This window comes from Centroberyx gerrardi, chromosome 10 (assembly GCF_048128805.1).
Source record: "Centroberyx gerrardi isolate f3 chromosome 10, fCenGer3.hap1.cur.20231027, whole genome shotgun sequence".
NCBI lineage: Eukaryota > Metazoa > Chordata > Actinopteri > Beryciformes > Berycidae > Centroberyx > Centroberyx gerrardi.
Window position 1 is genome coordinate 16,841,772 of NC_136006.1, and position 13,557 is coordinate 16,855,328.

The window sequence follows — 13,557 nt, forward strand, 5'->3', positions numbered from 1 at the left end:
TGTCATGATTTGCAGCTCTCTGTGGCCACTATGATCAGCAAAGAATGAAATGGATTCCTAGAGCACAAAGATGTTGATAATGGAATCTTCTGCTCAGGTGTACTTGTCTAGCTATCATATGTCAAAAATAAGCTGCTGTCACTCAGCTCCATCTTGAGGGATTCTCCAAGCAGGCTAATTGCCCAGTTATTCATGAGCAGTCTGGAGCCCTCATTTCACTGTACCATTAGAGCAGATGCTGGCTGCAACACCCCCTCCCCAACTCTTCACAGCTCTCCTCTCTGCCAGCTCTGATGGAGCAGGTCACCTGCTGATTGGTTGGCTTCCTCAAGGAGTTGACTCTATTAGCTAAAGCAATGGGGGTCTTGGTCTCTGATGTGTCTAGAATAGATATAGTGGGTGAGGAAAAGTATGTGTTGGATCTCCAGAGAGGAGTCTTCACAAGCTGAGGACACTGCGGCATGTGCTCCACACTCCCTGTGGTGTTTGCAACTTGACTGTAAAATGCTATGTTTAATAGCCGATGCCTTGACGCAACAATACACCATAGTGGTCGTGATCAAGGTCTTATAAGGGTTCCCATTTTACAACCCTTTGTAATTCAAAGAGGAGATAGCCCTTAACAGCAAATTCAAAAAGGTTATTTGATATTTTCTCCCATGTGAGAGGAAAATTTGACTATGGACACACAGAACATTGGGTACTGCATATCACCCGAATTTAGATGTCACGATGCTTGTTTATGTCATTAATGCTTAAAATAATTGACAACCCTATGCATCCCAAACCGCACAACTTTAAGAGTTCATTATTCATTATTGTTTTCAGTGGTGATGCATAAAACAGTATCAAAGGCGAAACCAGACAATAGGCTCAGCAATAAACTGAAATGAGTATAAAATTATGAAGCTTACACTGTCTTGCATCGCACTCCAGACAATCCTCTGGTTTGCAGCATAAAGGCAGGGAAACAGAAAGACTTAATTAAGCATTCAGAGTAGGTGGAAAAAGACGCTGATGGACATACACAGCTAGAAAGGCAACTGCAGTATATCAGACATCAAAAATATATGGAGAAGGAATTATGCTGTGCAAAAACAAGATTAGTATTGAATAAAACAAATAATTCCTTTATTGTTGTGGGATTCCTGGAGCCAGATGGCAGAAATTACTGTTTTTTAATGCATTTATTCATTAACTAAGTAACCTATTATTAACCTTACACAAAGCATTGAGACATTCTATTGAACATGTTTTGAACACTGTGGGCGAGTTTGACTAACTACCCTCCCACTCAGAATAAAATTAGCGTTCAATCAGTTTGGTACTTTTGAAAGGAAATTGGAAAAAAAAAAAAAAAAAAAAAAAAAAATGACAGTACTTTAAGATTTTTGGTTTGTGAGAAAACAGCTCTACATAACCAAGAGACAATTTGAAAAGAGTCAATTTGAAAAGGGCTAGAGGGGAGAGAGGAAGGGCAGCGTGGCTGTAAAGGTAATCCATGATGAGAACTGTCTCTCAGCTGAATTGGACTGTCAGCTCCATGTTAACCTTTAGCCTGATGCAGCATTTTAGGTTTCAAGGTTGTTTGAGATGGAAATCCATGTAACGAGATCCAATCCAACAAACATACAGCTAATCTGATAGAAAATAAAGGTTTGCTTTACAACAAACAATTGATCTGGTCAGTCTCACAAAATCTATTCATCTCTTTTTTTTTCTATTTGCCACGTACACAGAGACGAGAAGGGCACGGGACGCAGCGCGGCGCACCTTCCACTGCCCTCTTGGGGTAAAGCTGTTGATTCGTTAACAAACACAGATCGATAGAGGGGCCTGAATGGAGGACAAGTACAAAGAATTAATTTCCGGCTCCGGGGGCTTGCGATGGCAAATCACCAGCTTTAATCAACAGTGTCAAGTCAGAAAGACAAATGATGTTTACGCCGAAGCAGTGTCTCGCCTGAAAACAGCAGCATTGGCTCTGTCTCCTTACCAGTCTGTCGAGGCTGGTGCCAGCTGCAGTGGTAGGCCGCTCCTCCGGGCTGTACGGTCTGAAGCGGGCGTTGAACACATCCGAAACACCGCGGGTAGACCTGCTCATTCCTGAGGGCTTTGGCTGGCCACAACCTTGAAAAACCTGCAATTACAAAGAGATGGGCACCCAACCGTCAGACTGCTACAGCGGCTAGAATTACTTTGGATGCGGAAAATAGGGAAAACATGATGTTTTGTTAAGGCGTTGTGGATCCTTCACCCCACATTACCGGCATGACAGTGCTCTAAGTCACATTGAGGTAACCACGCTGATAGGTTATTTAACTAGGCTCTGACCAATGTTATTTAAGATGATAGAGTTAAGTTTTTACAGGCTTTTGGGAAATCACCACATATACTTAAGTGATAAACACAACTGCATCTGTTCCATGTGAAAGCCAACAGACCATTTAGCCTTGGAACGAGAACTGGCATCCAAGATTGTGTAGGCAGAAAAATGTCTTCACAACCACCTACATTTTTTCTTTCTCTGACTACAATTTTGTGGGCGAAGAAAAATGCAGTAAAACACAGGAAACACATTAACTACTGTTAGTTGAACTAAGATTATCTGACCAAAATGAAACATATAATTCAAATACAAAAACCTAAACTTGGACATAATTAGAATGTGTTATTCTACACACCTTAGACACAGCCCAGTTGTTTCTGAAAGTATATGTGAGAGTATAGCAAGCTCCACTCTTGAGAGTTAGTCACTCTTTAGGTTATGAACATGTATTATTTGAATTCAACAACTCATCAGATGTGTTGTTTTTTTTATTTTCTTGAGAACAAACTTAATTGACATACCCTGTAGGAGACCTGGGCACTGTTGTCTTGCATATTCATGATGGCCTCTGAAATCTTGACATCAATAGGCTCCATGACAGATTCAATGTTGAAAGGTCCCTCCAGCCTCTGTGCCACCAGCAGCATGGCATCTGTCACGGTGGTAGTAAGAAAGGAGGGGTGTTGGAGGGAGGGGAGCAGTGGTGCACAGAGAGACACATTCAGTTAAACAAACAGTCAAAGGACTTTTTTTTGAAAATGGTCATATAAAACATACAAAAGTTCATGTTAGCATTTTTAGACACGCATCTTAAAGATTGAGTTCACTGATTTTAATTCAGTGAGGAAAAGCTTGCAAAGGATTTCTAACGCTTTTTTCACTGCTGCTGCCCTTTCTCTATGCTCAACCAATTCTGAGTGAGTCGAGGGGTGTGGCCCCGTTCACATGCTTAGCGACACTCATTTCACTCATTCATGGTACCACTGGTGCTAAAATAAAGTCTTTTTTTGGGGGGGGAGGAAGGGGGCCCTCTGGGAATCATGAAATACTTTAAATGCCACGTGTCAAATTCCATGCCAAGTAAAGAGTATAAGCCATGGGTTATCAACATCGAGCTCTCTCTCTCTCTCTCTCCCTCTCCGCCTTCTTCCGTCTCTGCCTTACTTGCACACACAGGCCAGCTCTAGGGATGCACCGATACCACTTTAGTAGTCAGAATATGCATATTCAAAATAAGGAGAAGAGTAAGAAAGTACGAAATTGCACATAATCACATGATTGTCATATTACACCAGCCTACATTGCTTTTGCCAGCCACCAAGGCAATCTCTCAGTTTCCTTTCTCCTCTTCCGTGTTCGCACTAACTACTGTCTGACAGACTACAGGCTGCTCATTTCTCTGGGAAGTAGACTGGATATCTAAAATGGTTTGATTCTATTGACAACCAGAGGGATAGTTTCTCAAAGGCCAATAGTCACATTTCCACTGTAATACTGACAGTTATAATATTTTTAGTAATTTATACTTTGTTAAATACTTCACCTTTAACAGAAATGCACAATAGTTTCAGGTCTGACTTTGGTCATACTAATAAATAAATGAATCATTACAAGTAAAGGTCATACCTTTGCATACCAAACTACTGTGTCTCGCCTTCTGATTACTATACAGCCTTGTCAATTACTTCCTCCCTCTCATCACAGTACATCAACACACAATTATGAGGCATGAATGCTTCTGGTGGTAAATTCAATTTTTATGCAGATCAACTCAATCAAGTCAACAAAATGTAGTTATGCTGCATACTATGAATAGCGCTGATGAGTCATTGATTTAATAGAACTTTTGAAAGCCAAGCACTTTGAGCTCTTATTTACATCCGCTGCAGGCCATGGATGCTGTGAGGTCAACGGCTCATTAATATCCCTGTATGGACACAAGCCATACAGCCTTGTCTGATCACAAGAGACACTTTGCATTATCATATTTACAGTGCCCCATTGTTTCCATCACTTTCGATTAACATCTTAAGAACCCTTAAATTGCTTAAGCATTCAAACAAAATATTTACAACTGCAGCGGTGTAGGTTTCTCAAGCTTTCTCAAACTAGTTAGTCAACTACATTTGCCCTTTAGAAGCAAAGTGAATTAATTGATATTGCCATGAAACTGCGGTGATGTGCTCTCAACCCCAGAGGACTGTTCATATTAATGCGTTACTGTCTCTGTAATGGCAGTTCTGAGCTTGAATAGTGTGCCACAGGGGGGCTGGACAGATCCACGATACCACTAACTCACGACTGAGCAAGTCCCAGGTCTGGAAACAGTACTTTAGGCTGCCTGTCAGGAGCAGTTCCTCCATCCACAGACCTCCCAGGACAAGACCTCACCAGCAGGCTGTCATAATGACTCTACAATTACCTCCCTTCTGAATAAGGTCATCCTGTCATTTAGAGACTACAGAAACAGTGACTACTGGCATACTCATATTTTCCATGCCTGTCCCAAAAGCATATTTAATCCGCACTAAAATGCAGTAAGTCGTTTGTTTGAAGAATATCTTATACAAGTCTTTTGGCTTGCTGCTCCCACCACCCCACCCATCACAGGAGGAGCAAACTATGATAGTATGATTTATTGCCAAGTTGTCAAGGCACAGATAATATATTCCAGAATACAGCCCCTGATTACACCAAAATATAGTGTATAAACTATATATCTGACGATGATGAACCTTGATGATTTTGAAAAAAATAAACAACCCAAGTTGTCAAAGTAATACTTTGAGAAAAATATAGCCAAAGACTTTAAAGGGAAAAAGGAAACAAATACTGTATAATTTAAAACATTCCAAATTACATTGTACCTCTTTGATAGCAGAACTGTCCTGGGCTTAGGCCTGCTGGGACCTGAGATCACTAATGGTGGAGTAAAAGAGCTGAGAAACATTAGCTCAGCTCTGGCTCCATTTCCTTTCCAATTACGTCGAAGGCTCAGCCTTTGAAGAGCACTTGTGTTTGTTTACAATTTGGGTTGCAGATAGCCTGTGATGCTTGCTCAGATTTTCATATACAGACTACGCGGTCAGGGCCAAAAGGTTTTGTACAGTAGCAGTTCAATCACACCACTGTGCTACCGCATGGTCCTAGTGAAAGATAACTGCACCTGAACAGGGGGGGCAAAATTAAAATAAACTTTCTTGTCAAAATGAAAGATTTGCTACCGACTAGCAGTAATGCTAATCAGTTGTTATAACACTATACATTATATTCTGTATGTCTCTTGACACTAAACTGCAATGAAGTGCACAATGCTCTTTTTGTATTTTCCGAGAATATTCAGAATTTGACATTGCCATACAGTTGTTAGATCTGATTACGATGTAAATACATGCAACCGCCTCAGGTAGCTCTGCTTATTTTATAAAACACATGCAAACATAATCAAAAGTCTTTAAGAGTTTAAAAACTGTCAAGTGCAAATTCTGAAAATTCAGGTCAAGGAAGCCAACTGGGAACAACTCATATCTCATAATAAGAGAAAAAAAGACTGCCTCCAGCACCAGAGATGATGGGAATCTTTCCCAACAATGGTGACTTATCTTCAACTTATCTGATGGGCTCAACAAACAGAGGGAGCCAGGAACTTTGTCTTAGTACCAACTGAGAGAGATAGGGAAGGAAGACGGAGACGTGAGGAGAGAGAGACCAAAGAGACAGAGAGAGAGAGAGAGAGAGAAACAGAGGGGGAATCAAAGCGGGGAGAGGAATGGCGATGCTGATTGGGTTGAGTTGGGCCAGGGCAATGCTTTGTCCCCGAGGAAGAGGAGCTCCTGTACTGCATGTGGAAAACTCTACCTACATGGAGAATTAATGACTCTCATTTATGAGGAGTGCATGAAGTCCAGTCCGCTGTGGCAGGGCTGCCACTGTGAGCCAAATTCTCCCTGCATCACTTTTGTAGTGCTGAGATAGGCTACTGGCCAACTGGAGGAAATCTTGTTATCATCACGACACAGCCATGCAAATAGACCCATCTTGTCCTATTTTGAGATGAGGGCCTAAAAACGACAACTGAGAATCTGCCTCGCTTCACTGATTGTTGAAATTCAAAACTGAAAGACACAGTGAAACCACAGCATTGAAATAAATATATTGTATTATATGGGAGTTATATTTCAGTTCCCAACGTGAAGCACGCTCATTTGCATTGTCTTGCTAAATAGCTAAAAAATCTGAGGAGCTAACATTACTCTGTGCTCTGCCTCTTTATCGAGATTGATGTCCACTTAAATTCAGGCTATGTCAGCCAGCGGCAACCTCCAGCAGACAAGGACAAATAAGGAAAGTGAAAAGGCCCATCTATGGCTCTTTGCCTCTGAAGAGATCCACAGGATGAAAAATGGCTCTAGTGTAATTTGGATTCTGTAAAGCATAGCTCATCTGTGGTTCAGTCAACCAACTAATGGCGCTATATGAAACGGTGAAAAAATGGCAAGGGAAAAAGCATATTGTCCCTTGGTCACAGCTTGTCCTGATAAAAAAAAGTCCTTCAACATACACAAGATGTACACACAGACACGCACATACACACACACACACTCACACACAACCTCACACATGCACTTGCACACGCGCATAATGTAACAAATGATGCTTTCACTGTTCTTTTGAAATATTCATAGCAATACAACACATAAAGATGACGCATTCAGACCAGCAATAATACAAATTTCTATCAAACCTTAAAAGCTTTACTAAAATGGCCATTTCTCCTTTCTAAAGTCCAATATGTACCCTAAAAAAAACTCTCCTTACATTCGCACAATTTTTTCATGGCTACAGCAGACCAGCTAGCGATAATGTAGATCTTCAATGCCAAGCTCTAGAGACTTATTAAAGGCAGTCACACAGAAGGACAACATACATTCATAACATCCTCTGTCTGATACTAGGATTACAAAGGGCATGCTTTGACTATATAAATACTCGTAAAACAAGTCAGATACAAGGAGTTTTCTGGGCGGTTTAGTACATTAAGTCTGGGAGACAACATGATACAGATCTGAAATCATCTCTATCTAAGCTAAACACTGAAACTACTGGCAGCTCCATCACGGCTGAACCCGGAGAATCAGCCTCGTCCTGACATAAATTCCCTTTAATCTGAGGTGGATGCTGTGGAAATAGCCTCGTCTTAAACACACCCATGAATATTGAACTAAAAGATAAGGAAAGGATCCCCATGAAAGACATCCTCTGCTATACAATATGACAACAATAACACCCGCGTGAGCGATGAAACTGTGATGCTGGAACATGATTGAAAACTTGGAAAGGTGTAGCCTACCATATGGAACTGAAGAAACTTTAGAAAGAGTCGTTTTTTGAAGCTTTTTAAACCAAAGTCTGACACACCCATCACCACTCTATTTCCATTATCACTGTCTAAATTTGCAATGGTCTGATAACAGTGCACTAGACAATAAGCGTGTCTTTCAACGGACTGTAGAAGCCATATACTGGGGTGGCACTGATACTGCACCACACTGCTAATGAAACTAAGCAGCATAATCCAATAATGAGCCATTCACGAGCGGATCCCGTTACTAATGGGGTTGGAGATGTCATGGAATTTCAGTCCATGAATGCTGACAGGGTTGTTTCAACTATTTTGCCCACAAATATGTTGAAGAAATCCCTCCTCCCAGTCAGCATCCTCTTTTCTTTTCGTCAGAGCCACATGTTTTGGAGCACATCACCGCCACGAAACCCAGATGTGACCTGGACAGGCTCAACAGCCGAGCAGCTCAGAGCAAAGACAATGATGAGCCTCACCGCTCAAAGATACAACCGAGAGAATAATTTCTCTCTCTTCGTTAAATTTCTCTCTTTCTGCAGATTTGTAATTACACAGGTGGGAAGAGAATCTGTAATGAGATCCACTCAACCACATCTTTATGTAACTATGAGTGATTAGGCTAGCAAAGAACTATAAAACAAAATGGGAATTAATGGTGTCACTACAGATGCCATTGCACATAAACACAGTGAACATGTAGAGAGTGAGAGCAAGAATTTTTACCCGGTGCTGCCTTGCTAACAAGCGGTGTGTTCTCACAAATATGTTTGACACCTGTAGGTAAAGGTGTATGTTACAGGCTGGCCCTACAGCCCATCGAGAATAAATCCTTAATGTGTTTGGAATACATTCTAGCAATGCCAGGCTCATTAAATCAGTCATTTTTCCTAACAGTCCCGAGTTTCCAGCCTACAGTTTCCTCACCACTGGGAACATTAATGACTTCCTTAGAGTTCTATTAATGGCGGCCACATCAAAAAGGATATGAGATTACTTATTTGTATTTTCTCAACCTTGTGTCCATGGGTGGTAAAACAGGCCACATAGATTAGACAGCGCAAACAACCATTATAAATCCATTTAACTGAGGTTCCAGAGGTGTGGGTGAAATGGCTTTTAGACAGCGGCGTGCTAAATCACCCCTGTTCAAAGGCATCTATCCTCAGGATGGAAATTCAGACCTCACTCACACAGGAAAATAAGAGACTAATGGAATACGGGGCGCAGCATACTGTAGGTAGTTTGATACTTCATGCTAATTTCCTTGCTACATTACAGTACATCATAGATTGGACCCCATACAATTTGAAGGCAATGATGGCCAGTTGCGTGAAGCATATGAAGGAATGAAAATATTCAAACATTTCTTCTATTCCCTCAGCTGTGGGCGTTAAGAGTATTGGCTGTTGAGATCCGGCTCGACATGCGGACCTGTGGCTGCTGCTAGCTCTCGCTCTCTGATGCCCAATCTAGGTCTGATTGCACAATAAGGAGTATTATTAGATGCCTCATCAGATTGCAAAGCAGTTTTCCCTCTCTCTTTTTTTAGAGGTCATCTAATAACTCTTTGATGATGGAGGATGCAGGATGAGCATAGAAGCTCATCTAAGAAATAATCACAGAAATCAGATGTGTCGATTTCAGATACAGCAAGTCTGATACAGCATGCTAGATAATAGCAGTTTTAAAGTCATAAATAATGATCAAGTCTAAGCACTTTGGTCACAAACCAAAACATTAGTCAGTCTTGTCTCTTGTTCCATGTCTGTTTCAAGTGAAACACGCAGACACAGATACAGCTGGGAGAGGCTACACTGTGTAAGATCTAGCTGAAAAAAAAAGAGTAGCTGTGTCAGATGTTAAATAAGATGCTATCTAATTTAAAAAGACAATTCTGTGATCATTATTGGCTCAAGGCCACGTTTCTGAAGAAACAAAAGTCTCTTTCAGATCCTCGACATTCAGTATTGGAGATCAAACTGTGCATGACATCCATGTTTAGATTCATCTGTTTTCCTGAAAGACAAAGACAGAAGTAACTTAATAGAATGCTTGGTGCATGCACAGTAAAAACCTCCTGGGTGACGCCATTAGCTGGCTTTGTGTTGAAGTGCACGAGTGTAAGATTAATTATATCAATGTTTAAACAAATGAAAAAGCACAAAATTAATGAACAAGGCCTCCATCTCCAATCCCCTCAGTGTCCTTTGGAGAGGAGAAAATATTTTGGTCCAGTTGTGTGGTCTAATTTTCTGCCATGGGCAGTCCCCTCATGGTGTGTTAGGAGGGTTTTTTCCAGTCTATATTTTATTCATGAGGAATTTTTCACAAAGTACAGGATATGTTGCTGGCTTGAATTTTCATAAACTGTGAGGTTGTGGCTGGCTCCAGTTACCAAGTGAAACAAATCACCTAATTAAAAAGAAATGAGCAGATAGAATCGATGCAGATCACTTCCAATGTGGTGACACGTCTCTCCAGAGAGAACAATAACAGCCTGTGCAACAGCAATGCAACATGAAGGCAAATCAAACTGCAGCACAGTCAACCAGTTCACTTTAGAATGACTTTAAGTCAACCGTTAGTCTCACTGCGAGCATTGCAATGGTGCAGGAGGGAAAATAGATTTCCATCACTGGTGTCAACTACCTGTCAACACAAAAAAATGATAATGACACGTGGGGTGTAAACTACAGAGGACAATATTCATCACCACAGCATGTGACTGATGTTCAAACGACCTAAGCGGATGGAGACATCAATTCACCAAGACAGCCTGATAAATAACATCATCAAAAATGTTTAAAAACAGCCCACTTCAGAACGTTCTTCAACAAAAAGAATGTTTTTCCAACCGGAATAGTTTTTAAACACCTCAAAGACAAGTAAACACAGTTTAAGCAGCCAGCTCTAAACATCCATCCAGTGATTTATGCAGACGCCCTAATGTGGATCAATCCCAGAGGACTTGGCGTGTGACGCCTGATTATGTTCAGTGTGGAGTGCTCAGGTGCGGGTGAACAGACTGACAGCTGTTCATCAGTAGCTCTGTGCTTCAGCTAATTCATCTAATTAAAATCTAATCCCACTCTTAATCTCATCCAATTTCACACAAAATTATGGAATGTTATGTTTTTCCCTTACATGTTTAATGATACACAGTAGAAAATCAGATCTAATACCAATTAATTTCTACATCAAATTCAGGTATCTGTCATAAATGTATTGCAAGAAAACAAAATGCTCTTTGAAAAAAAGATACTTGGCATCTGTTTCCATAATTTATACAGTGAACAATTCTTGTTTTTATGTGCAGAGTAGGGAGAGGTCAGAAAGGATTTATCCTTCAGTGGGAGCAAACAGATTAGAGACTGGCTACTCAGTGGAGCCCACTGGATCTATGATTTATTCTATTTCTAATTATACAGATACCAGTAAGAAGAAGAAAAACAAAACCCATTAACCATTTTACAGATAACAGATTCACATCAATGTATTTGTTCTCTGTTTCTAAAAACAATAGGCATTTGTGAACGATAAAAGCAGAAAATCACCCCCCAGTGCAGCAAATCACTGCTAATCAATCTGGTATCTCATTAATTCCTGCTTTGGGGTTCTGAAATCAATGACTGCTTTGTAACTCTAGCTATGTTAGAGCTTACTACAGTATATGCCTTATGTTTCATGTTAATATTAATAATGAGATGGACTCACGAGAGATTGGTCCGGGAATAATACCTTTCCTTATGATTGTGAAATAACAATGTGAGACCCACTTATTTAAGTCTGACACTGGACCTTGAAGCCTAGGATCACAGGAGTGATCCTTGGAGCCTACGATTTGCCTTTTGTTTTAAGTGAAATATCTCGGTCACATTTAATTTGCTTGGCCGATTTGTTTCTTGCCTAGGGCAAGGAATGGCACCGACTTGCTGGCCCTCATATCTGACACAGAAATAAAACAAACCAAATTTTCTTCTCAGATGTAAATCACGGCACGCAAGTTCTCAAGGACATTTAATTTGAGATTGCTGGTAGTGGGTACAGTACTTAAAAGGTCTCCTTAGTAATAATACTGACATTATGCATATATCAAATACACAAATTTAGAGGAATGAACTGATTTAAGATGGCATATTTTTCCATAATTCACTGTACATCTGCCAAGCTTAATATCTATTTAAATATCTATTTAAGACAAAACCTAAAATAATGTGAACCTTACACTGCTTCTCTTTTCCCTCTTTGAATGTGCAGTAACAAAGGCAGACAATTGGCACATATATATTCTGAGATGATGTTTGGAATCATTTCATATTTCTAAGGACTATGAAGAGGTGCAGCTGTTCTTGATGCAGACATCTGTTTTAGTTTGCCTTTGGCAGTACCACAACAGCCCGCTCTGGCTCACACACATCGTGGATAAATGAAGGTCAGGCCTTGGCTAATGTGCACTGGTGCCTTTTTTGTTCATGTTCTGTCACAAGTTCGAATTCATGAAATCAGGGAGTGTTATTTCCTGCAAGTGGAGTGGTGCAGTGAGGAGGTGCTGAAGGAAAAATCGTTGCTATCAGGGACACACAGCCTCCAGCTGTAAAGGATTTTTTGCTCTTTGGTTGAATTAGTTTTCACCTCCCCAATATCTTGTCTTCTCTGGTCAGTGGAGCAGGCATATGATGTTGGTCTGAATGGATGCCACAGGAATCAAGATGAATATCTTAGCTTAAAGTCTGTGCCGGCTCTGTGTCAGACTCCCAGGTGTTTGTGTCCAATTTCTCTCTGAGCCCTCGAGCCACAAGCCTCTCAATCCTGTTCAGAGCTACTGATATAGCTTTTTGAATTTTTAGGTGACCGCTGTAACACTAAATGGAATACAGGCACATTGTTAAGTCTGAGTAATAATCATTTACTCTTTTGTGTGAGAGCTACAAATTCAAAGTATGCATTTTACCAGCACACTAATTCCCTATATGGCATTAGACATTAGACTAATCTGCCTGTCTGCGCTGAATGTGAAAGGGCCTTTCTGACAATTTAACACCCAAGAGCCAAGTCAATATCTTTTTGTGGTTAGACCTTGAACTAATTGAAAATCTTTCAGCCTATAATGAGCATGAAATGTCAAAGAGCCAACAGATACAGAAATGGCATTTAATCTACAACAAGGAACAATAATCCAATTGACGAGAATTCTGATGAAGACAGAGTGAAGAGTTGCCCAAGGATTAATGCCAGAAATGCAAAGTTGTTAAATTCAAGGACTTTAACAATTAATGATTACACCATAAGCCACAGCAGACATTCAGTAGGAAGACTGATCCTGCGGTGACAGAAGTACAGCAAAGCTTTTCAAGTTGTTCACAATTCTGGTGTCTTGAGATTTTCACATTGCAGAATATTATGCACTGTGTTGGGTGGGAAGATGTTGAATGTCTCAGCGGGACAGGGGGACTGTTAAAGCATCATGTAGACTAGATTTTGCTTCCCCTAGCTCTGTTAGAGTATGTAATACATGTCTGGTTCAATGAATAACTCATCATTCAGGTCATGAGCAAGCAAAGAAGCCACACACCATCCTCCTTGTTGACACTCACTATTGCTAATTGGCCGGGCTTCCAACAGAGTTTAATTAGAAGATTACCCTAGCAAGTCAGCATTGTTGAATAGCCCATTATCATTTGAAGTATGGTGACTGCAGAGCAATGGCTATGGGATATTTTGCTTGTTTATGACTGGAGTTTTGGTCAATCTTTTTACAATCATGAATGTTTGAATATTCTGTACCAGGGAAATGGGAAGCTGGTCTAAATGAGGTTTTAATAATAGAGGTCCAATGGGTCATGGTTCCTTTAATTCACCTGCTTTG

At 40.5% G+C, this 13,557-nt stretch overlaps 1 protein-coding gene across 1 annotated transcript in view; it reads right to left on the bottom strand.

Moving 5' to 3' along the window:
- LOC139933051 (glypican-6-like) overlaps positions 1-13,557 on the bottom strand; it is a 78,189-nt gene that overhangs the window by 24,026 nt on the left and 40,606 nt on the right. The window contains exons 5-6 of the mRNA XM_071927042.2: positions 2,851-2,981; positions 1,997-2,140 (exon numbers count right to left, since the gene is read on the bottom strand). Coding sequence (XP_071783143.1) covers positions 1,997-2,140; positions 2,851-2,981 — 275 coding nt within the window. The remainder of the gene's footprint in view (positions 1-1,996; positions 2,141-2,850; positions 2,982-13,557) is intronic.